Genomic DNA, 23812 nt, shown 5'->3' on the forward strand with positions numbered 1-23812 from the left:
CTGAGTTTGTTTAGATCTGCTTTCCATTATGGAGCTTTCCTGTTTCCCCGCTGCCCTCTGGGGCTTTGCAGGCATTGAGGTGGGGCTGGGCTGCAAACCCCGCAGGGAAAGCTCACGTCCATATACAAAAGGTGTAATTCAGGCTAATATCAGCTCTTAATCCATATTCATGCACTGTGCTTGCTCGTTGATACGAGGAGTCCTTCGAAGCATTTAATTTTGCAGTAGTCTGAGTGAAATTACGCAGGCGTGGTTATTGTTTTAGGAGCCAGCTGCAGTTGGAGGCAGTGGGTTATACCCAGCCTGGAGCCGTGCCAACACCACACGGGATTTTTCCTGTTCCCAGGTTCCCTCTCGCCCACAGGAGACAGATTTCTGTCTTGTCTATGGGGTGACTTCTTGGTCCCTCCGCTTTAACCCTTAGAGGGGTAATTGTAGGAACCCACAGCACAGCGCACACCCGATATTGGGCTCAGGTGTGCGGGACACAACATGGGCATGGAGCATGAATGGAAAATGGAGGGGGGAACCTTTGCTGCTAAAGGGGTCGAGCCTCAGTTTCTGCGTGGTACCACCGGATCCATGGGGTTTTTGTTCTGGGCGCTGAAAATGAGCAAACAGCAGCAAAATGTGACGTCCTGGAAGGGGACAAAAAGGGATGGGATTGCAGTCGGGGCAACTCCTCGTGCTTTCTTTGTGAGCGCTGTGGTGCCACCTAAAATAGGAAGCTGGGAGGAGCGCTGCCGAGTCACGCAGGCTGCAAATAGCTGAAATCATTTCATTATATATGGCCAGAGGGCCGCATCATTGGGTGACTGATGGGTGGGTAAAAGGGTTCTCCCAAAAAGGAGGCTGGCTCTTTGGGTTACGTATAGAGAAGTTAATACGGTCTCAGCAGCTGGCTGTAGCTCAGCGAGTTAATGCTGATGTTACTTGCAGGGGAGGCGGCGCTGCTCCTCAGGGGTGGCAGACAAGACTGAGTGAAGCTGAGAGAAGCGGTTCTGGGCAGAGAACATCCCTCAAAGAGCCACCTCTCCCGCTCCCCGCCCCCCCCAAAAAAGATGGCTGCCGAGAGAGAACTACAACTCCCAGCATGCCCCGGGACCACCAGCCCCGGGACTGCAAGTCCCAGCGTGCACCGCGCGCAGCGGCCCGCCCAGTCGGCCTCTCCTCCGCGCAGGCGCAGAGCGGGCCCGGCGCTGTGAGGGGGCGGTGGCGGCCATGGCGCTGAACAGGAACCACTCGGAAGGCGGCGGCGTCATCGTTAACAACAGCGAGAGGTGAGGCGGCGAGGGGCCGTGCTCCTCTTCTCTCTCCTTCTCCGAGCCCCTTTACGTCGAAGATGCGAGGAGCGGCCTTCCCCTGGCTCCCCTCGGCGGGTCATGTGGTGCTGAGGGGCTCACAGCCCCCCCCCCGCCATGTTAGGGCTTAACCCTTGGTGTGCCGGCGGCTCATTGCCGTCCCCACAGGCCCTGTTTCGTGGCCCTGCTTGGCTGTCCCTCCTCGCTCCCAGGTGGGGCTCAGGTCCCAGCCGGGTGCCCCGCTGGGCTCTGTGCCAGGAGCGGCAGGCTTTGGGCCCCGTTTTGGGTCACAGGGTTGCAAGAGCTCAGCCCTGCTGTGTGTTCAGCAAATGGCAGCGGGGCTGGAAAAAGGTGCTGGGGCATAGCCATGGGAACGGCGAGCACACAGCGCTGCCTCTGCCTGCCTGGCGTGGCGGCTGTCTGGCAGTGTGCCTCGCTGCATGCCTTGCTCCTGACGTGGTAATCACCTGCCTCGGGGACAAAGGGGCTTCTCTCCCTGAGGCCAGTGAAAATTGGGTGTAGGAGTTGTGTGCCTGGCTTCCATTTGGGGTGGGAATCTGTGTGGAATGGATTAAACTCCACTTGGCGGCTTAAACTCGTGTTCACTGAAAGCAGCACTTGCAGTAGCTCGGTGCGGTGCTGCTCCCAGCTGTCATCCCTTTGGATCTGAGGTTGCTGCTGTGTGAGCAGGCAGGCACCCTGCTGCAGCCCAGGCTGCTTGTGTTGCTTGATTCAGAGCGAGCAGAGCCTCTGTGCCCTTCTGTAGCCTTCTGCAGGGCCAAGTGCTTCCTGACAGAAGGGAGAGGCAAATGATTGACTGGGGATGGGAATAGGCATAAATGTGCTGTGCCCCTCCACACTTAGGGACTGGTGTACCTGACGTGGATGCTGTCACGTTAAGACAATACTGCCTGCATCCGTACAGATATATTGCATCTGTCTTAATCAGGTTGGTTTCTAATTGAGGCTTAAGGAGTCAGTGCAGGGACTCGGGGTTACAGAAGTCAAGTGACAAGAGAAGGGATCCAGATCACATTTTAGTGACTGAGATACGTTCTTGTGACCTTCCATAGCCTCACTGCATAACCCAGCCCTTCTTCTGTTGTGTTGCTTGTGTTGAACCAATTTAGGGAAATGATCCAGCAGAAATTCAGCATAATGTAAGAAATACATTGAGAACTTGTTGAGTTTAATTGACTAGATTCACTGCCAGGCTGTGCAAACAGCAGTAGCTGTGTCAGCACACTGCAGAAGGAACACGAGGCTGAGAACAAGCAGTCAGTACTACTGAAGTTGCTGCGAGCAGACAAATGAAGTGCAAGAGTGCAAGGCAGAGTGATCTGAGTGCTGGCCTGAGGTTAAGCCAGTTTTGGTAGATCAGTAAACTCTGCACACTGCACTTCTGCTCCAAGCTGTAACACTGTGCCTTTTCTCATCTTGTTTGCAGTGTTCTGATGACCTATGATCATGTAGAAATGACCTTCAGTGATATCGAACCGATGCCGGAGGCATTCAAAGGGACCAAGAAAGGGAGTGTTTTCTTGACTCCCTACAGAGTAAGTAGTAGAAGGCATTAGAAGGAGATGAGAGCTCTTTGTGGTTCTACACTTCTACACATCCACTCTACAGCGCATGGAAGTCTGGATAATGTACTGCTCCTTGAATTATGGCCTGTGCTCTCCTTGTGGGGAGCACTATGGCTTCATTGCATAGTCTTATCTATTTGTCAAAAGATAATAAATCTGATTAGTTCTTACCTAGGCAGCTGTTTAGTCCACCAGGCATCTTCAAGATTGGAAATGAGCGGTGGTCTGGAAATGCAGAATGGAACAGTTCAGCTACTAAATCACAGCTATGTGGAGCTGATAGTTCTCTAGAAACTGGGGGGTGTATTATCTAAGCAAGTGTAATCTTCCTGGAAGGCTTTATTGCCTTGAGGCATCATTTTACCCTTGTGACAGTTCTGCGAAGCCTGGGGCTTGCAGAAATTACAAGAATCTTCAAGTGTGGGAGGCAGTTTCAGTCCACCAGAAGTCTCTACAGATAGTAAACTGGAACAGTGTTTCCTGTTTATTTTAAATGCCCTTTGTAATGTTGTTTCCTTTTCAGGTTATCTTTGTATCGAAGGGAAAGGATGCTCTGCAGTCTTTTGGGATGGCCTTTTATTTGTTGAAAGATTATGAGATTAAGCAGCCTGTCTTTGGAGCAAATTATATCAAGGGTACAGTGAAAGCAGAGGCAGGAGGTATGTATGGCACTGATACAAAGCTGAGCTAAGGTGCAGAACTTTTATGGTTCCTAGTAAAGTAATTATTCAGTGTAATGTAAAGTGGATACTGAATGCATAGGTTCTTGCAGTACTGCTAAGATGCGTTTTTCTCTTTGAAACCAGCTGCTAAAAATATTCCCCCTGTCTGCTTTGTACAGTTACAGTGAACAGATTAGCTGTGTAACTGATCTCATTCCTGCCCTCTGTACGAAATTCTGAGTTCAGTCAGCCAAGTGATCTCACTGAGTAAACATCAGAGCAGGGAGCAGGCTGTGGCAGCAGCACTGAGGGTGTCGCTTGGCCTTGATCAGTTGAGCTTCTCTCTTAATTATTGCATCCAGATCCTTCTGTGCCAAACACTCATGGTCTGTTCTGGATCTGTGTGGATTTTGAGGTGTGAATCTCCGACATGCGTTTCTTGTGCAGTTTAGGTAAAGCATTGCTGTATTGTTTGGAAAATACTGGATTACCTTGAGCTTAGGGAATCTTCAAGGGCAGCTTCATATTATGTTCAATGAGAAGGTTGTGGTAACATTTTTTTCTTTTTTTTTTCAAGAAAAAGATACTTTTATCACTGTCCTTTGCTTCTACTTTTTACCAAGGCACTTCCTTCATCCAGAGCCTGATTTATTCCCTTAGCTGTGGCACTGCAACACAGTGCAGTGCTCAGAGGACTTCAGCCTATTACCCTGAAATCAGCCTTGTAGCTTCTGTATGGGAGCAAAGCAGGACCATCCAGTGTGAGAGGAGAGCTGAGCAGTAAGGACAAACACTGTAAACTGTGTGAAAGGCAAACTGCTTTAGCAAAATCTCTGTGAGTTCCCCCCAGAGGCTGGCTTAGTTAATGAGGATGTTGCTGCAACAGCCAGAGAAGTCTGGCTTAGCTCAAAAGGCTCTTTTATCTACATGTCCCTGTTTCAGTACTGACACAGCTACTGCTTTGATGCATTGTTGGCACTCTGGGCTGTGCATGTTTTTCTTTTTTAGCCTGTAATAAGATATGTGGCTAATTCATTTTTTTTATTATTATCCTGACTTGAAATATTTTCTATGAACTCTAATGGATTTATGTAGTACTTGTTTTTTTTCATTAAGCTCTTTGCTTCACTGGGCACTCAAACTCCCAAACTAATTTGCAGTGGACAGTTAGGTGTAGTTGCAAAAACCTTTTAGCAAATGGGATTAACAGAATCCCTGTCTTCTGCACTAATCATGTACAAAGCTAGAGTAAATCCAGCACTCCTGATAACTTGGGCTATTGGCAGCGTGTGTGATAGCAGCAGCAACTTTAGCAAGCTTTTGAATGTTTCCCTTGTTGATGGTCCTATTATTCAGGTATCTCTTGGTCAGAAAATGTTCAATGTGAAATTTTCTGATACTAAAGGTAATTCTGCTGCTTTCTCTGCAGGTTTTTCTTGGATATTTTGGATAAGCTCTTTAAAGAATTATAGGCAGGGCCTCTGTAGCTGAAGCACAGAAGCTAAATAGTATCAAAATGGCTTTTCTTTATTTGTGAATTCTGTCTTCTCTCCCTGCAGGCGGCTGGGAAGGATCTGCCACCTTCAAGATGACCTTTACAGCTGGGGGTGCTATCGAGTTTGGGCAACGTATGCTGCAGGTGGCATCCCAAGGTAGGGGAGCTTCATGCTCTCTGCTGTTTGGTTTTGTGGTTTCAGGAGGCCTTGCCTTAATCTTACAGCAAAGGCAGTTATAAGCTGGGTCAGGTTGGATTCCAGTCTACGTGAATTTCAGGCTGTATCTCAAACTTAGTTGCCTTAAAACAACACCTTTTTCACATCCAGCAAGCAGTGAGTTTGTTAGCATTGGAACTTGCTTTGTTGTTTTTTTTTTTGTTTTGTTTTCTTTGGCTTTCAGATAAGGACTCTAAGTTTGTTGTAGGTCTTGGCTTATGTTTTCTGCAAGCTTGGTGTTTTGCTCAAGTGAACTTATCCTTCCTTCTCCAGCCTCCAGAGGTGAAGTCCCCAATGGAGCTTATGGCTATTCCTACATGCCGAATGGATCCTATGCTTTTGCACCACCCGTGGCCAATGGGGGCTATCCGTACCCACCGCCTCCTCCTGGTAAGTCTGGGAATTGCAGACGAGGATAATTTTAGCTAACAAGAGCTACAGGAGCTAAAAAGAGAAAGAAATAAAAATTTTACATTATCTTTGACGTTGGATTTGATGCCTCGTGCAGCTTTTGCTTCTGAGCTTAAGGATATTTGACTTTAGCTTGCTTTGGCTGCATGTTGTGACTCCATCCAAACTTGTTTAAGTCCTTTACCACATTATCTCCTTTCCTGACAGAGTTTTATCCTGCTCCCCCTGTGGGGGGTGCAGACATGGGGTACATGCATCTGCCACCCCCGCCGTACCCTGGGCCCATGGAGCCACCCTCTGCTGGTCCGGATCTGCCTTCCACTCCTGCAGGTAAGAAGTATCCTTGGGTGAATCAGCTCACAACTGCTTCATAGTGCCTGCAGCACAAATTGGCAGACGTGCTCTTGTTGCTTCTTGACAACAGCTGTGCAAAAATCGGTGTCTAATTATTGTTTATGAGATTGAGAATGTCGAGCACCAGTGTTATTGCTCAGAAAAGTCAGAATTTTGTTCCCTTGTTGAAGTTTCATATCTGTAATGTCCTGGGGAACATGAAGTCAACTTAGAAGCTCCAGCTAAGTTAAAATTGTTTGGAAAGGAGTGGTCAGGGAGCTCCTCTGACCTCCAGCTCAGTCTGAAGGCCAGCCTGGTACTCTTAAGTGCAAACACCATCTGCAGATACATTGTTTACATTGGAGCTGTTTTGTAGCTTGAGCACTGATAAGATAGTGCTTTCCTTATAGCAGTTAATGGCCAAGAGGATGTGGAACTGTGATTATAAGAATTCCCCGTGTGCTACCAAATTTGTCTCTTCTGTTTCTGTGACAGCTGAAGCAAAGGCTGCTGAAGCTGCTGCCAGTGCTTACTACAACCCAGTAAACCCACACAACGTCTACATGCCCACGGTAAGTGCTGAAATCAAGTTTCCACAGGGATTTCTTACTTGGGGGAGAATCAGAATCATGTACAAGTTACACTGTCGTGCTGCGTTAGCAGTTCTACTCAGTGACACAGCAAAGTGTGTCTGAATTGATTTGTTTGGTTGCATGTTTTGTTTGGTTTTCCTTAGCCACAAAATTGATGTGCTTTTACTGTCTTTACTTCAGGACCAGCCACCCCCTCCTCCGTACTTCCCACCAGAGGACAAGAAAAACCAATAAGCTACCACAGAACTTCTCCACAACTCGTTGCTTTCTTACTTCCCACTTTGGCTGAATCCTGGGGCATGGTCCATAGCACTGAGGAGTAGAGCCTTACCTCAAGGCACGTAGCTTTCCTGGACTTTAGTGGTAGATATGAGCAGAGCAAGGGGAGAGATCTCAGCAGCCTGGCTTACCTTGAAGAGCTCCGAGGGTTTGCAGTCCTACCACAGTTTTCCCTTCTCCCTTTGCACACCAACACTAGAACTGGAGGTTCTCTTTCTGATAGTTTCCTTTATGTCTGTTTCTTCTGATACTTAAATTGTACCTCTTTAGAGTAAGCAACTGTTGCAGAGTGATAATTAAGCTCATAACATGGGAACAAGGCGCTTGGGGAATCTTGTCTTTACTTTGGGGTTCTCTGGACACAGAGATGTCTCTAGGTAGCCCTCTAAACCTGTAGTATCGTACCCAACTTTTCCCTCTGCTACTGAAAAAGGGCTTCAATGGGAACCTTTGGAATCTCAGAGTTTAGATTATGCAGATATCTGATAAACTCTCTTAAAAAACCAAGTTGTTCCTAACTGTCGTAACGAATCTGATAGCCCTCCAAATTTTCCTGCTGTGCACTATGATGATGCTGACAGGCTTCCTTTTTTGAACAAAGCTGCCCTTTGCAGGGCTGATCAGCAGCATCTGACTGGTGCAGATCACATGGGAACACTCATTCTCACTTATCTCTTTTTTTCCATTCCGATACGTGGGCTTGAGATTACGAAGCCCCGAATATTGTCCTTATAGTCATTAATGCACTTTTTTCTTTCCCCTGTAACACAAGTTACACGTTGGCGAGTGAAGTGTCTTACTGCTGTGATTTAACTGGTGAATTAATAGCTAATGGGAAGAAAATAGTTGCTTCTGCCCTGGAAACGCTTGAGAGAATGTATGAAAAGGTGAAGTAAGTCGTTAGGTGTAACTGAGCTGTGCAGCTGGATGTTGTTTAATGCTGTTAGTGTTCCTGGATCAGCTGTGAGTTTACTTGAAGTCGAATGTCAGCGCTTCGCACTGAAGGTTCAAGCATTTTCCGTCCATAACATTGATCTCATTTGCAAAGACTGTCGTGCTCAGAACCTCTGCAGCACTGATCAGTGACCAGGCTGTGAAACTGCATTGTACAAAGCTTTGCACCAGTCAGATTTTATTGTCTTCTGACAGTGTTTGTGGGAGAGAGGGTCCGTCCTAGCAAGTGAGGAGAAAGATCATGTGCTAGGGAACTGCTGAGACTTGCTGCGTGCAGCCTGCTTGGAGAGAAAAAGGTCCACCTCTTGTTTTCTTTTTGTCTGAGTTTAGGTGATTAATCAAATTGCTGCTCTCTGTGCACTGACTTTTCTAGAATTGCTACTGCAGTGATGTAAAGAAATGGTTATTTTAAAGATGCATATATATATATATATTTATTTTGAAAATGTTTGATTAATATATTAATGTGAAATGATTTCCGAATGCAGATTTGTTTTGCCAAGACTGTGAAGTAAAGCGAAATCAGCTCAAAACTTAATGCTGTGTGTGTTTGTGTATGTTGAAGGGGCGTTTCTCTTGACTGAGGCTTACTTGGTGAAATGACAGTAAGGTATTAAATGTTCACAAATGCCCATTTCCCAATTCCTGTTGGAAACTGGTGAGGCGACTGCTCAGCATTTTACCCAGATGTGTTTATTTCTAGACCAGTTGTCCTTGTAAAAGCTCCTTGTAATCTATTGCTGGAGAAAGTAGTCGAGGGACACCTTCCAAATTGTGCTCTCAGCATTGTGTTTGTCCTCCCACGTAACCATTAATGAATTTTTATGCTGGCCCATCAACTCGGGCTTGATTTCTTTAGCAAGAAGTGGGTGGAGAAGGGAAACATGAAGACAGAAAATGTTACAGCCCGGTGACAACACAACAATCCCTGTTCTGTGAATTAAAATACTTCACTGCTGGTTTTCTTGTATCTCCTCAGCCCGATGTAAGAAGCTGCAGGAGGCTTGGTGCACCAGGGCTCCTGCTTTTAAAATGGCTCTCTCCCATTTACACCCTTCTAGGATTAATGTCTGTAAGCAAGCACGGTTTGTGTGAAGCCCCCAAGTCTCTTGCCCAGCACCACGTCCAGTACAGCTCTCGTGCAAGCAGTCAGCACAAACATGTGAGTTTTGCCTTGGTTCTTTTAACTTTTAATATCCTTCCACAGCTGAGTGTGCTCCGGGAAAGAAACTTTCCAGTACTTAGTTTGATGCCAACTTGGCTCCATGGTTCAAGCTGAGTCTGTCTTCTGCTGGTGTGGGCAAGCAGTAAGGTCAGCAGAGAAGCTGTCATGTTTGCTGCCCTAAAAAAAAAGAGAAGAAAAATATTTTGGGTGAGTCAGGCTGGAAGAAATGAAACATTCCTGTCCTTAACGTGGATTTTAGTGAACTAAATCAGTGGCTTTTGAGCTGGGAGCCTTTTACAATGGCTTCTTAGTGAATGTTGCTGTTCCTTGGTGCTAGGCCTGTGGGAAGGGGAGAAGGAGCAAGTCAAAAGCGATGAGATCTGTGGTGTGGTATTGCAGCATTGCACAGAAAGGCAGGGCGTAGGGAGCAGTTAATTTTGGATCCAGCAAACCTTTTGACAGGACAGATTTTCAACTGATGTGTACAATCCTACCTCTGTGATGGGACTTCAGCTTTTGGTGCCCGCTTCCCTACTCTGAGATGGGGCTGTTTCCCCCCCTTCACTGGGGTGTGGTGAAATGAGGTATTTCCAAAGCTCTTTGAGATCTTATGCAAAGAGCAGTTACTGCAGGAGCTGCTCATAGACGCCCTATGGCAGGACCTGAAAGTCCTGTTGAAATCCTTTGGGCTGGGGAAGGCGTTTATCCTGAGGGGCAGGACTTGTGTCTACCTGCTCAGGAATGCCTGCAGCCTAAGGAAGAGACCGAGTCCTCCTCACCTCACCATTCTGCTGAGTGAGACCAAGTGATAAACGTTGGCATTTTTATTTCTCTTCTCTTATTATTTGTTGTGTGTTGGCTTGAAACGTCAGGCCATGCAAGGTGAGGATGTTAATTTTAGGCGAGGGTTTTCTCCACAGTCATGCTTGCCATTACTCACCCGTCTGCTAACCCTGGGTGAGTCAGCTGGAAATGCTGCTCTCCTGAGCATGAGCTGGAAACGTATTGCAGCATCCACTGTGCTCGGGGCTGTCCATGCTGTCACGGTCGCTGCTGCATCCTCCTGGCTGCCCCGGGACAACAGACTGCTGACGGGTGGATCGTGGAGCAAAAGGTATTGCTTTGCGTTGTGCTGTTGAAGCTGGGCTGTGAGCCTGGCTCAGCAAATGCTGAGTATCTACATTTTGTCTTTGCCTCGCTCAGGTCTGGTCTCTCCAGACCCAGGGCAGGCAGCACCTGGGGGTCTGGGGCAGCAGAAAGCTGCAGGGGTTGGGCCGAGCCCACACTGCCCTCATTGTGAAAGCTCCTTCCACCCCATTCCCACTCCCCTCACTGCCCATTTGCAGCGTGGCTTGCCAAACCATCACAGGGTTTGCGCAGTCATTGGAAGCCGGGCTTTAAAAGGAGAAGTGAGGGAGGGATGTGTTGAAATCAATTTTTTTGATCATTTGCCCATTTCCACTCAGAGCTTCAGATAAGGACAGGCGGTGGCTCCGGGATTATCAGGTGGAGAGGTAGGAAGATCAGCAGTGCTTTGTGCTAGCGGGTCCCTTTGTGCCAGGTTCTCATTTAGAGTTAAATCTTAAAGGCTGCAATGCTGCTTGCTGTCCGTTGACCTGTTAGCTCTGGTACCCCAGAGCAGCAGCTATAACCCCTGTTAGCAACTATGGGCTCAATTTGTGCCAGGGCAGCCTGCAACCTTATACAGCTCTATAGCCTATAGAGAAAGGGGTTCTTCTTTAGGGTGAATTATTTCTAAGGGGGATGGAGGGGTTTGCTCTGTATTGTGCCTATCTATGGTGCGTGCCCCTGGCAGTGCTCCCGGGGCTGAAATGGTGTGCAGGGGGAGCTGGTTTGGGAGGCACTGATTGCTGTCGATGTCCTTTGGGAGCGGAGGGGTGCAAAGTCCTGAAGATTGCCTACGGGGGGGGCATTCAAGCTCAGTGGGGTTATCCCTGCTATCAAAGTCATCCCTGCTAAGCAGAATGCTGTGGTATGTCTGGAAGCTGCTCCTGGTCCTGGGGGGGACGGTGTTGCTCTGGCCTTGTTAACTTTCTACTGGTGAGAAGCAGCAGAGGTGCAAGCAGCTCGGGGGTGCTGTGCCTGCTGGGCCTTTATCTCTGCGGTTGCTCTTTGCTGTGACAGATTTTGCCTTTGCAACCAAAACCAAACGCAGAGACGAAAGCATTTGTTCCCCAGCAGCACCGTACGTCATCGCATCTCTGCTTTGTCCTGATAATAACAGCATGCCGTGCTGATGTCCCACGGCAACGCTCAGCACCTCTGTCTGTAGGGCCGTGCTGGGCCTCGCCTTCCGTGTGTCCCATCTGCTGCTTGTCCAAGGTGAAGGGAGCACTAATCCAGGATTCCTATGGGCTGAGCCCGGGAGAGCACTGAGCAGCACAAAGGGCAGCACGTGGCAGCCCCAGAGTGGGGAGCAGAGGGGATGTGATGCTGAGCTCAGCCCGGTTGGCATTCTGATAGGGATCGGAGGGGGGGGCGCTGCTGGTGCGAACCTCTGCGTGCTGCCATCAGATAAAGTGTTTACAGGAACAGAGGCTGTCAGCAGCCCCGGGTTCTCACTCATTTCCTGCTCTTTTGCTCAGTGAGCTGCACTGCCTGGCAGTGGGATGGCTGCCGCCCCCTCCGGCAAGGAAAGCCCCGTGGCTGTCCCCATCCATGTGTGTAATGACCGCATCAGTTCTCAGCCCAAACTCGTTTGGGGTGTCTGTGTGCCGTGGGGTATGTTCATGCTGCAGTTTCTCACCCCGCAGCTTTGGGTCCACGCTGCAGATCCCTTCATATCCCATTTAAATTGACGCAGACGACTTCTGCTCCCTGTGGGGTTCCCCTCCCATGCTCGTGGGGTTCTCCAGCACAGAGCAGCCCAGACCCTCCATACCTCTGCTGTGCGTCCTCCTTACTTCCAATGATCTTTGCCTTCCCGTGACCGCTTTTGCCCACTCTCTCCCAACCCCTCGCTCACAATTAATGGTTGGGTTTGGACGTGACGCCCTCCCTTCACCCCACTCCCACCCCACAGGGCCGCTGCAGCTCCTCTCATACGTTTCCGTTTTTGCTCAAGTGGCCGCGGTGCGATAGGGGCTGCGGTTTCCTCTGAGCATGTGAGCAAGGGGAAGGCAGAGCAGTGCTGGGGGGGCCGCTCAGCCCAGCCCCAGGATGGCGGCTGCTGGCAGAGCGCCTATGGGGACCCTCCCCAGGGAGGAGGAGAGCCCCGAGGTAGGTGCTGTGGGATGGGGATTGGCATTCGGGATGCGGTGGCCGTGGGAGCGCAGTGCGGGGCTGCAGGGCTGGCAGGTGGGGCTGTATGGTGAAAGTGTGCTCGGGTGGAGAAATGGGGCGAGCGTGTGGTCAGAGCGGGCTGGTGCTGGTGCCGAGGGAGGAGTGGGGCTGAGTCCCCCAAACAACAGCAGTCTCCCTGCTGCCAGCTCAGCGCTGTGTTCTGTATGGCAGCCCTGCTGTAAGCAGGAGCAGCTCCAGCGTTAACCCGCAGTGGTGGCGGAGCAGAACCCAGCACAGATGGTCAGGGGATTACGGCAGCCCTGGATTTGCCATAAGCAAACGGTGACGATGCAGTGGGTGGGTTTTTTGTCTCACTAGGAGGATCCCAAGGTCATTCCGGGTCTTGGGTTGGGCTCATCCATTCCCCCCCCCCTCCCCCAAACACCCCAGCCCTCTCTGAGCTGGATCCGTGCTCAGCGCAGAAAGGACCAAATGAGTCTCAATCATTTCCAAAATATGAGTTTGGGTTTTCTTGTTTGTTTATTTGTTTTTGAGTCACCCCACTGCACTGCCAAGGGGCTCAAACTCTGGCAGCTGTCCCAGCTGGCACACAGCATCGCTATGGTCACCCTCCCCACGTGAGGATAGGCAGAGGGAACAATGGTTTTCATTCCATTGCCTCAAGTGCCATTGGGGCATCTTCAGGTTTCTCCACTACCCACTATCACTGTGCCTCCAGACCTGATGGGAAACCCCTCCTTCCCCTCTTGTTTCCCCAGATGGACCTCTCCCACCGCTTCTCCAAGCAAGAGGTATGAGCATGTGGGTTCCCGTGGTGGCATCACTGGGGCCATCAGGGTGTGAGGACAGCACCTTTGGGTGCAGGAGGAGCACCCTGCTGTCAGCATCCCCTGGGTGCACTGGGGGGAGGGCAAGCACAGACAAGGGAGGGCACTGAGATGGCAGTGATGTGATGGTACTGTCCCCACAGCTGGCCCTGCTCTACCAGGAGGTGCTTTACACCATCCAGCACCGTCTGGGCAAACCCCAGCCCCAACACGTTGCTGATGCCCAGGAGCTCTGTGCCTACGTGCAGAAGGTGGGTGCTCCCCCACGGGACCCTCGGAAGGCAATTCCTAAAGACCCCGCAGGGTTGGGGATGGCACCAGGGCGGTCAGAAGGTTCTCCCTCCTGAGCTCTCCCAGCCTTCCTGCTGCTCCTCGCCCCTCCAGCCAGAAAGTCCCTGGCTGCCCTCCAGCCACCATCAGCGGGGCCACATCCGTTACCAGCCCTAATGTTTGTAACAGGCTTTTGGCATGGATGCGGAGGAGCACAGGGCCATCATGCAGCAGGTCCAGGAGCTGGAGGTACGGAGCAGGGCGGGCTCTGTGCTGGGGTGCTGCTGGATTTGGGTGTTTGGGTTCGGGATGCCCCAGGTCTGTGCAGGGGCTGAGCCTGTTTGTGCCAGGGGGCACTGAACTGTCCCTTAGGGTCACTGACAGCCCGCTGAGCACGCAGCAGCATCACCTCCTGGTGTGCATCCAGCAGCAGACATTGTGGCTGCTTTTCCCCTCTGTTAAGCAATCTTTTCTCTCTGTCAGAGCCCAATTTTTTGTCTGAAAGCAACCGTGAAGGAAGCCAAAGGGATTTTGGGTAAAGACGTCAGCGGTAAGCAGAGCTGGGTGGGTGGCTTTGCAGATAGGGGACAGCTGCTGCTAAGTGGGGACAGCACTGCTGGCTCTTGTAGGGTTCAGCGACCCGTACTGCCTGCTGGGCATCGAGTCCAAGAACCAGGAGCCGGCCCACCCCGACAGCAAGAGGAGGCTGAAGGCTGTGGTCAAGGACCTCATCCCTGAGGACCAGATCCATCGCACACAAATCATCAGCCAGACCCTCAACCCCGTGTGGGACGAGACGTTTATCCTGTAATCTGCCACCCGTCCCTCCCATTGCTACTAAGGGGTCTCGGGGCTGCCAGGCTGTGTGGGGTGGGTGGGGTCTCCATTTCCACATCTCCATCTCTCCATCTCTGCTTCCACCTCATCTCATCTCCATCTGCATCTCTATCTTCACTTCCACCTCTGTCTATCTCTACTTCCAACCCCACCTCCCAAAGGCCACTGTCCTGCCATGTGCTGCTGGTGCTGCCGCAGTGACAGCTGCTGACCATTCCTTCCAGGGAGTTTGAGGACATGGAAACAGCCAGCTTCCATTTGGACATGTGGTGAGTGCAGCTGGAGCAGGGTTCTGCCTCCCAGCATGGAGCTGGGGGGGTCAGTGGGTGACCCTTGGATCTGCCCTCATTGCAAAGCACAAAAATCCCCTTGGACTCCATTTCCCCTTGCAATGCTCTCCAGTCACATGAATTCCTTTCCCCTGCTGCTTGTGCTCACAGGGACTCAGACACGGTGGAGTCAGTGCGGCACAAGCTGGGCGAGCTGACGGACCTCCATGGCCTCAAACGGTGCGTGCTGCCATGTGGGGCTGTGGAAATGGTGTGTTTGCACCCTGGGTTCACTAAATGTCCTTGGAGGAAGGGAGGGAAAGCAGCACTTCCGTGCTATCCCTGTATTGCCTTGCTCTGCCTGGATCACAGCCCATTGGTGGCCGCGTGGATCCCTCCACCCTCTTACTCCTGCCTTTCAGGATCTTTAAGGATGCTCGGAAGGACAAAGGGCAGGATGACTTCCTGGGGAATGTGGTCCTCCGCCTGAAGGTGAGCCCTGGGTGTGATTGAAGCCTGGGGAAGGTGACCAGGACCACATCCCCACGGCAGCACAGCTCTCAGATCCCCGGAGCGATGCCGTGTCCCCAGCATGGTGGGAGCAGCTCCCTGCCCCTCATCTCTGCATTCACAGGACCTGCACTGCTGGGACGACCAATGGTACCAACTGGAGCCACGCACAGAGACGTACCCCAACCGGGGCCAGTGTCACCTGCAGTTCCTGCTGACCCACAAGAAGGTAGGAGTGAGGGAACCATTGCCTTGGCAGAATGGGTCGCCCCCAGAACCCCATCCTCTGAGTCTCATCTCTGGGACCAGAGGTGTTGGCACACTTCACACCTTGACTTGAGTTCAGACAGAGTTCTCCAACCCCACGCTTTTTGTGTCCCCGTGTCCCTCAGCTTTCCAGTTGCGTGGGCAGGGGATGGTTATTGCACACGTGCTTTGCATGCATTGTCTCATTCCAGCGGGCCACCACCTGCAGCCGGACGCAGCCGAGCTACACCGTGCACCGCCACCTCCTGCAGCAGCTGGTGTCCCACGAGATCCTGCAGCACCAGGTGCCATGGGGAGAGAGGAGCAGCAGGGATGGGATGGGGGATATGCCCTTGGAGGTCTCCACATTGGCATGTTGCACCGTGATGGGGTCAGGAGATGCCTGCCCATGCCTGGGGCCCTGTGAATAATGTTCCCAGCCTACTGCAGAGCTCCTGACCCAGCTGTGCATCCTGGCAGGCCGGCAGCACTGCCTGGGACGGGGAGCTGAGCCCACATGCCAGCACTGTGCTGTACCTGCACGCCACACAGAAGGATCTCTCTGACTTCCACCAGGTCATGGCGTGAGTATCCCTTCTCCATTTCCCCATTCTGGCCTTAGTAGCTTTGGGGAGCCCTTTGTTATCCCCTCGGGGCTCACCCCAGCCTCTCCCCAAATCCCCAGGCAGTGGCTGGCGTACAGCAAGCTGTACCAGAGCCTGGAGTTCAACAGCAGCTGCCTGCTGCACCAGATCACCAGCATCGAGTACCAGTGGGTGCAGGAGCGCCTGCGGCCGGAGCAGGTGGGACATGGGGAGGTGTGACCCTCAACATCTCCTGCTGGCTCCTGGCTATGCTTTCCTCTTTGTGCTGTAGGAAGGGCAGGAGCTTGTGGGGGTGTGGGGCTGCCCGGAGACCTCAGGGCTGGGCTGCAGGACTTTACTGGTGGGAAACCAGCCACGAGACGGGGACGGACCAGGGAACCCCTTTATTTATGGGAATTTGTCCCCTATCGCAGAGCGGCTGCTGCTATCCAACTATCCCTCAATCCCAAGCCCAGTGACAATTAAATCTGACCCAGTTCCTGCTGCCTCCCCATGGCCTGTTTTCCCAGGGCATCCGAACCCCCTGCTGAGATTTGGAATGCCTCATGCATAGCAATGAGCTTTCAGTACAAAACTCAGCTCAACCCCTCTGGGGAGCAGTTCCTGGGGGCATCAGGAGAGGAGCAAGAGCCTTGGGCTCTCTCCTGCGTGGCACCATGGTTCCAGCACCATGCACAGAAGCGTGTTCCCTTCCATCCCCCAGAAAGCTGAGCTGGCGGAGTCCTTCCAGTCCTTGCTGACCTATGGGGTGTCCCTCATCCGGAGGTACCGCATCATCTTCCCCCTCTCTGTTGCGAGGTCCACGGAGAGGCTGCAGTCCCTGCTCCGGTGAGTCTGGTTGGTGGGAGAACTGTTTGAGTAGGGTCTCCTGGGGAAGAGGTGTTGCCTTGGAAGGGCTGGTGATGGGTTTTGCCAATGGTTCCCCCTTTGCAGGGTCCTGGTCCAGATGTGCAAGATGAAAGCATTCAGAGAGCTGTGCACACCCAGCCCTGACCTCCCCAGAATGGTCTCTGAGGCGCTCAAGGTAGTGGGACCTCCTGTCCACCCCCTACCCCTACCTGGCTTCCTGCAAAGCCCCCCTGGTCCCCCGGCTTCAATGCTGTCACACTGTGGCTCCTCTCTTGCAGTCAGGCACGGCGGAGTGGTTCCACATGAAGAAGCAGCACCTCCAGCCCATGGTGAAGGTCAGTTCCCCCCTCTGCTACTCCAAAGCGATGGTGCCCAGACCAGCCCTACAAGCACAGTGCTCCTCATGTGGATCTGACGATAGCTTGCTACCCCACAAGGACAGATCATAGAAATGAATCCATTCCAAACGGAGCTCAGGTCACTTCAGTATCGTTGAGCATCCCAAATGAGCTGTTCCTTCTTTTTCAGAGCATGGAGGAAAATGGCAAAGCCTTGGCCAAACTCCTTTTGGAGGTGATAGGAGATCTCCAGCAATGCCAGAAAATCTGGAATAAATTCTTCATCAGGTGGGGTGTGGAGCTCAGCCCCCCCTCAACCACCTTCCACAGGACCAAGAGCAATGAGGCGCTTCAATGCTTCATTCCCTGGTCCTTGGGTTCCACCTGCAAAAGCAGATCACTGAGTGGTCCCAGTTCTGCCCTGCAGAGCTCTCCTCTCCCTAATGGCATGGCTGGGTTTGCTGGGTTGGGGCTGGTCCTGATTCTGTTTCTCTCTCTGTAGCACCTTGAAGCTGAATCTCTTCTCCATTGCCTACCTGGAGCTGGAGAGCCTGGTGAGTGATCCTGTGGCTGCTCTGCACTCCTGGGGCTGAGGTCTAAAGCTTGGCTGAGATATTTAGCTAGCCTTCAGGCTTGGCTTCTTGTTGCAAGCCTGGAAAGGAAGCAAGCCAGGGAAAATCCATCTTTTCCTTCACGCCCTCAGAGTCACAGTCATTATTTATCTATTTGCCTGACCCAAAGGATCTCCTGAAATGCCACATGAAAGGGAGTGCCATGAGCTGACCCTCACTCTATGGCTTCAGACAGCCCATGCCTCCCCAGCTGGACCCCCCCCAACTCCGTGCCCCATGAGCTGCCCTTCTCCCCTTTGTCACTGCCAGGTTGCAGAGCATGTCCAGGAGCAGCTGCGTGAGATTGACACTGGCATGTCCAAGCCCACGGCTGAGAGCCTTTTCCAGCTCTACCTGAACCTGCAGGAGCTCTACAGGATGAAGGACTTCCTCCCAAAGAGGTACCAACCTGGCAGAGGGGTGGTGCTGGAATGGGGCAATGTCTGTTAGGAGGAAGACCAAAGCCCTCCCTCTCACTCCACCCCTCATTACACCCAAGAGCAGGCCTGGTGTTGGAGTGTGCATCACCAGAAGGGTTTCAGGCTTGGACTTGATGATCCATATGTGATCCTTAGTTGGACTTGAGCCACCTGGGTCCCTTCCAACTATGTTCTATGATTTTATGCTCGTTTCTCAGTGGGTTTTGATGGGGACGGGGGCATCTACAAGGGGAGTTTTCTCCTTATTCTGTTTCTTGTGTATGAGGTGATGGAGGGTTGGAAGCCCCATGTCATCACCGTGCACTGGGAGAAGTTGGTTTCTCCACCTGCAGGGATGGGCCATTGGCTCTGAGTGATTTCCACCAGTGGTTCAAGGAAGCTGTGCCTCAGTGGCTGCAGAAGGCCTACAGCATCGCACTGGAGAGAGCACAGAGGGCTGTGCAGATGGACCAGGTAACCCAGGAGGAGAACATCTCCCCGCAGCATTTGGGGTCTCATCAGCTCCCTCACACACTCCCAGTGGGGTCTTTTCCCCATGGCTATTTACTCCTCCATGCTCCTCACCCCCATGCCTGTTTCATGGCACTGATGTCACCATGGAGGTCCCTCTTGCAGCCTGACTGCTCTCCCCACGTTTTGGCTTATGCTATGAACCTTAAGAAAGAGGGGAGAGAAGGCAGCTATGGGGTCAGGGACTCCTCACCCTGTTATTCAGTACAGTTCAACATTGGGATGGAGAATGAGGGGGAGGCTTGGGCCACTGCATTCTCATCTCCTCTATTCCCCAGAGCAGACAGGTGATGACGCAGAGTGAGGGTGGGTGTAGGAAGGGTCTGGTGATGCTCCTAAAACAAAGGAGCAGCTCTGCTGTCAGGGATTGCTCAGTTGGTTTTCTCTGTGCCCTCCCAGCTGACTCCCTTTGGGGAGCACAACAAGCACAGCACGTCCACTGTTGACCTGTCCACCTGCTACGCCCAGATCGTGAAGACCTGGCAGCAGCTCAACTGGCCGGACCCTGAGGAAGCCTTCATGATCATGGTGAAGCTCGTGGAGGTTTGTGCTCTTGGGGCTGGCAAACAAACGCAAGCAGCAGGAGTTTCCTCTTGCTTTTGGAGAAGGGGTCCCAACGAATGGGGCCAATGTCCCATGCCGACGTGGTGGTCTCCATGCTGCCCCGTTGGTACCATTTGTTTCTTCTCAACCATGCAGGATATGTGCAAAATTGCCCTGATGTACTGCCGGCTCGTCAAGGAGAGGGCTGAGGCTCTGTCACTGTGTGAGCAGAACGAGGGCGAAGCAGCCAACAGGGTTGGTACTGGGGCAGGACGCTGGGCTTAGGGGGAGGCAAGGTTTGGCTGTTGTTTCTGAGCAGATGAGCAGCCAGTATCCTGGGACTGGCTTTCAGGGGGATCAGCTGGCCCTGATGGCTGTCATCGTGGAAAATCAGGAGGGAAACAGCGTGGGTTTGGGGAAAGGAGTGGGATGGGAATGACGATAGGGATGAGGACGGGAAAGAGGATGGACACGTGGGTGAGAATGGGATTGATGATAGAGATGAGGGCGGGGAATGAGATTGGAGATGAGAGTGAGGATGAGGATGGGATGAAAATGATGGGAATGAGGATGGGAATGATGAGGGTGGAATTAGGGTAGGGATGAGAGTGGGAATGATGATAGGGATGAGGATGAAGATGGGGTCAGGGTTGGAGCCAGAGGGATAACTTGAGTAATGACCTTCCTCCCCAGCTCTGCATCGTGGTGAACAACATCAAGCAGCTGCGACTGCTCGTCCTGAAGCTGCCATGGCAGCTGGACTGGGCCCAGCTGGAGCAGCGCACGGGGGCTGTCATTGACCAGCAGCAGATCCAGCACACGCTGCACCATCAGCTCGACAGCACCGTCTCCTGTCTGGATCGTGAGGTCCAGGACGTGGTGCAAGCCCTGGCCACCAAGGTGACCACCTGCCACCAGTTGCCCTGCACCTGGCCTCAAGTGAGGGCATTTAACCCAAGGGGATGGAAGGAAGCCTGACTGTCTCTGTGTGCTTTTTCTCCTGGCAGCTGGAAGCGGGCATCGCCAGGCACATCCAAGAGCTGTCGGCCTCCAACAATGCTCAGGAACCTGAAGATGTAAGCACCTGGCCCAACCCCCTGCTGTGCCCTGCTGAATGCAGCCCCCCCCCGTGCCCTCCCCAATGCCCCTCTCCTCCTGTGCAGTCCATCCTCCCTCTCATGAAGTTCCTGGAGTCGGAGCTGCAGTACCTCAATGAGCACCTGGTCCAGGAGAACTTCAAAAGGTGACTAAAAGGGCCCCTGGGGGGGCTCAGAGGCCTTGGGGTGGGGCTGAGCTCAGCGAGATGAGCTTGGTTACCTGTGTGAGCTCTGTATACCCCCCACTCACTGCCCCCTCCCTTACTCTGCAGCCTCCTTGCTCTGCTCTGGCATCACACCTTGGCTGTGCTGACAGCGGCTGCGGGGCCGCAGGTGCCCTCGGTGCAGCACTGCAGGAAGCTGCACTGTGCCCTGAAGGTACCTGGGAGGGTGGTGGTGGGGGGGGTCCCTGGGTGGGCACCTGGTTGCCGCTAACAGCATCCTCCTCCCCAGAGCCTGGAGCTGTGCTTCCATGCTGAGGGCTGTGGGCTGCCCCTGGAGACCCTCCACAGCACTGCCTTCCTGGTATGGGGCTGGGGGGGGGTGGGCAGGATGCCCTTTGGGTGTTCTATGGGGAGGGGTGACCTCAAGGCTGCAGACCCTGATGGTTACCCCTCATCCTCCCCCCAGTCACTGGAGAGCCGCCTGGCCCTCTGCTCCTCCACCAGCCGCAAGCTCATCCAGAAGTACTTCAGCAACAGGATCCAGGAGCAGGTGGGAGTCAGGATGGGACCCCCAGCCCTTCCCAACACAGCCTGCCCACGGCCTCCCCAGTCCTTGCCCTGTCAGCAGTGGGGTTTTATCCAGCACTGGGGTTTGTGGCACCTGGGAGGATGCCCCCAGACCCCCATAACACCCCCCGTACTACACCGTGCAGCTGGACATCAGCTCGGAGAAGTACGGGGCTGTGACCATCAAAGCGCTGTACCGCCCTTCGGAGCAGAAGCTGCGCGTGGAGGTGCTCAATGCTGCCAACCTCATCCCATTGGACTCCAACGGTGAGAGCACGGGCTGCAGCCCAGGGTCTGCTGAGGGAAGAAGGGGGTTATTTCCCTGTATGGAGTCAGGCGGGGATGTCCCAGCCCCGCTGCAGGGCCAGGTGCTCTGGATGATGCCCAGGACCCCCCCGTAAGCAGGGGGCTGATGGCTGCACCCCGCCAGGCTCCAGTGACCCCTTCGTGCAGCTCACCCTGGAGCCCCGGCATGAGTTCCCAGAGGTGGTGGCCCGCAGCACCCAGTGCAAGAGGAACGAGCTGCACCCCCTCTTTGACGAAGCCTTCGAGTTGTACGTAGGGCTCGGCACCCAGCAGCCCCCACCTCCCCATCCTCACCCCACAGCAGTGGGTCCTGGGGTGGGCTTTCACCTCCTGTCCCCTCTGCGTGGGCTGATGCTGGGGGGGAGAGCTTGAAACACAGCAGGGGCCATCGGGCTTTCCTGTGGGCTTCCCACCCCACAGCCCTAAAATGGGGGCGGCGCAGGATGGGATGAGATGTCCCCCCGTGTCCCACCCCGCAGCCTCATCCCCCCCGAGAAGTGCCGCCAGGACGGGGCCTGTCTGCTGCTCACCGTCTTCGATTACGACACCCTGGGGGCCAACGACCTGGAGGGAGAGGCCTTCTTCCCCCTGCGCCACCTGCCTGGCCTGGATGCCGATGAGGACCGACCCGACACGGGATGGGTGCCCCAAACGCGCCTCCCGCTCACCCACCCCAAACCCGGCGGTACGGAGGGGGGGTCCCACCACCCCCACAACCACCCACACACCATCCGTGTCCCCCCCCAGCCCACATGGCTCCCCTTTTCTCCCTCCAGGCGATGAGATCCTGCGGCTGCTGGAGTGCAGGAAGGGGGACAAGGAGGCCCAGGCCTTCGTCAAGCTGCGCAAGCAGCGAGCCAAGCAGTCCAAGGAGACGGCGTGAGGGGCAGAGGGCCCTAAATGGGGGGGTCCAGAGCGGGATCCCATGGGGACAGCAGGCCCTGCCCCCAGCAGTGCCCCCTGTGGGGCTCAGGAGGGTCGTGGGGTGGTTGGGGGTTTCCCTGCAGACTAACACTACGTTGCCTGGCCGTGTCCCCAGCCCCAGTGCTCTGCATGGGGCAGCAGCATCGGTGTGGGGCTGGGGCAACCTGCCTCCTTGGTTGTCTGGTTTGTTTGGTTTTTTTTCCCTTTTGTTTTAAATTAAAAGCACGGAAGCAGGTGTGCTGCCTCAGTCTTTGTGGCAGGGGGGAGACGCAGAGGAATAAAGCAGCACCTGCCCCATTGTCTGCTGAGGCTGTGAGGAGTGGGGGTGTCCCTTTGCAGGGGTCACAGGCTGTCACACCGCGCTGCACGCACTCAGGCAGCAATCATCCATCCTGCATGCAGAGCTCCCACCACCCAGCAGCAATAATGGGCACCACAGCCCCCCCTGGGCCACACAGCTGTGGTTGGGGCTCTAAAACACACAACTGGCAGCCATGAGCCCAGCATCACCCCAAGCCTGCGCCAAGCACCTGCACGCTTCTGGCTCCAGAACACCCCTGGGATGCCCAGGTGTGAGAGCTGCAATGCCCAGCAGGCAGCAGGCTGCTAACTGTGCATCGTGCTTTTCTTTTTTTAGCTGCAATTAAACTAATTACAACCTCAGAGCTCCCCCCCAGGCAGCCCCTGCCCAGCTCGGGGGGTCCCTGTTTGCAAGGGAATTAAAAGCATCGCCCTCCCGGCTGCCTCCTCTGCAGGCAATTCAGGTCAAGCTGTCTATGGGGGCGGAAACAAAGCTCCTTTGGTGCTGATGTGCCATGGCCAGGCCTGACCGAGCGCTCAGGCAGCAGGAGGGATTAAAGCAGCCATTTGCTCGCTGCAGTCACTTGGTTCTGTCCCCGTGTCGGGCGTGCAGCTCTGCAGAGCAGCACAGTGCAGCAGTGGGATGTGCAGAAGAGTCTCTACTTGAGGAGGGGATGCTGTTCCACGCTGGCACTTCTGCTCAGAGACACAGTGCTGCTGCATTCCTAACAGTCTTTAATATAAATGGGGCGATTTGGGCGACTGTTGTGCTTGAAGAGCAACGAGCAGTGAATGCGGCCTTAAATAAAAGCTCATTCCTGGAAACTCAGAGAGGGCAACGTTATGTCCAGTGCCATACACAGCAGCCCCGTGGTCACAGGGGCTCTGCTGAGCTCACCTCAATTCCAGCCTGGGCAAAATGTGGGGGACAAAACACATCTGGAGCTGCGGTTGTGCCACTTCCAAAGGGTCTGCCCCATATAACCCCACCGGATCCCCCTTATCCCAAAGGGCAGCCCCCAGAATAAGGGTGAGATGCAGGAGGGAGCTGGGGGAGAAAGCAAACATGCGTGGTCAGGGGGAGCAGTGTGCTGTGATGGCACAGAGCCCCCACCGGTCAGCACGAAGGGGCCGTGCTGCACACACACACACACACACACACACACACACACACACACACACACACACACACACACAGCTTTATTCTTTGCTTCTCTCCTTTTTTTTTTTTTTCTTAGCAAAAAAATAAAAATTTATTGTCCTCTAAAAAAAAAAAAAAAAGAAAATCCATCCTGCCCTTTGGAAACCGACACAGATCGAGTTCTTTCCAGCCCCACAT

The 23812-nt window shown here is 53.4% G+C and overlaps 2 protein-coding genes across 15 annotated transcripts; both read left to right on the plus strand.

The window, feature by feature from the left end:
• Positions 1-1184: 1184 nt before the first annotated feature.
• WBP2 (WW domain binding protein 2) lies at positions 1185-8369 on the plus strand. The gene is made up of 8 exons (NM_001278018.2): positions 1185-1280; positions 2749-2857; positions 3411-3546; positions 5109-5201; positions 5535-5651; positions 5880-6002; positions 6501-6577; positions 6779-8369. The coding sequence occupies exons 1-8, from the start codon at positions 1222-1224 to the stop codon at positions 6830-6832; spliced, it is 768 nt and encodes a 255-aa protein (NP_001264947.1). The 5' UTR covers positions 1185-1221; the 3' UTR covers positions 6833-8369.
• On the plus strand, positions 7204-22408 carry UNC13D (unc-13 homolog D). Of its 14 annotated transcripts, XM_040649684.2 has the most exons (34): positions 9117-10110; positions 10463-10510; positions 11603-11738; positions 13019-13051; positions 13231-13338; positions 13547-13606; positions 13841-13907; positions 13987-14164; positions 14419-14463; positions 14635-14703; positions 14886-14955; positions 15098-15202; positions 15432-15524; positions 15700-15803; positions 15905-16022; positions 16528-16652; positions 16758-16848; positions 16952-17008; positions 17202-17299; positions 17514-17565; positions 17893-18023; positions 18395-18515; positions 18972-19115; positions 19272-19370; positions 19809-20015; positions 20123-20191; positions 20279-20358; positions 20485-20590; positions 20666-20737; positions 20843-20926; positions 21090-21210; positions 21374-21497; positions 21729-21934; positions 22026-22408. In XM_040649684.2, the coding sequence occupies exons 1-34, from the start codon at positions 9872-9874 to the stop codon at positions 22130-22132; spliced, it is 3567 nt and encodes a 1188-aa protein (XP_040505618.1). In that variant the 5' UTR covers positions 9117-9871; the 3' UTR covers positions 22133-22408. The 14 variants fall into 14 exon arrangements, 13 of the variants coding, with proteins under 13 accessions (XP_004946184.2, XP_015150803.3, XP_040505621.1 ...); XR_005840689.1 differs by lacking the exon at positions 22026-22408 and having other exon boundaries at positions 9109-10110; positions 21397-21497; positions 21729-21913; XM_015295317.3 differs by lacking the exon at positions 21374-21497 and having other exon boundaries at positions 9109-10110.
• The last annotated feature ends 1404 nt before the right edge of the window (positions 22409-23812 follow it).

The sequence above is a fragment of the Gallus gallus genome, chromosome 18 (assembly GCF_016699485.2).
Source record: "Gallus gallus isolate bGalGal1 chromosome 18, bGalGal1.mat.broiler.GRCg7b, whole genome shotgun sequence".
NCBI classification, from domain to species: Eukaryota; Metazoa; Chordata; class Aves; order Galliformes; family Phasianidae; genus Gallus; species Gallus gallus.

Excerpts from the sequence above, each read along its gene's own strand:
- UNC13D (XM_015295317.3), top strand. The coding sequence starts at position 9,872 with ATGCAAGGTGAGGATGTTAATTTTAGGCGAGGGTTTTCTCCACAGTCA. Across the intron at positions 15,203-15,431 it reads TCCTGCTGACCCACAAGAAG|CGGGCCACCACCTGCAGCCG; the intron begins GTAGGAGTGAGG and ends GTCTCATTCCAG. Across the intron at positions 18,024-18,394 it reads AAGGACTTCCTCCCAAAGAG|GGATGGGCCATTGGCTCTGA; the intron begins GTACCAACCTGG and ends CTCCACCTGCAG.
- WBP2 (NM_001278018.2), top strand. The coding sequence starts at position 1,222 with ATGGCGCTGAACAGGAACCACTCGGAAGGCGGCGGCGTCATCGTTAAC. Across the intron at positions 6,003-6,500 it reads TCTGCCTTCCACTCCTGCAG|CTGAAGCAAAGGCTGCTGAA; the intron begins GTAAGAAGTATC and ends TTTCTGTGACAG. Across the intron at positions 6,578-6,778 it reads ACAACGTCTACATGCCCACG|GACCAGCCACCCCCTCCTCC; the intron begins GTAAGTGCTGAA and ends TCTTTACTTCAG.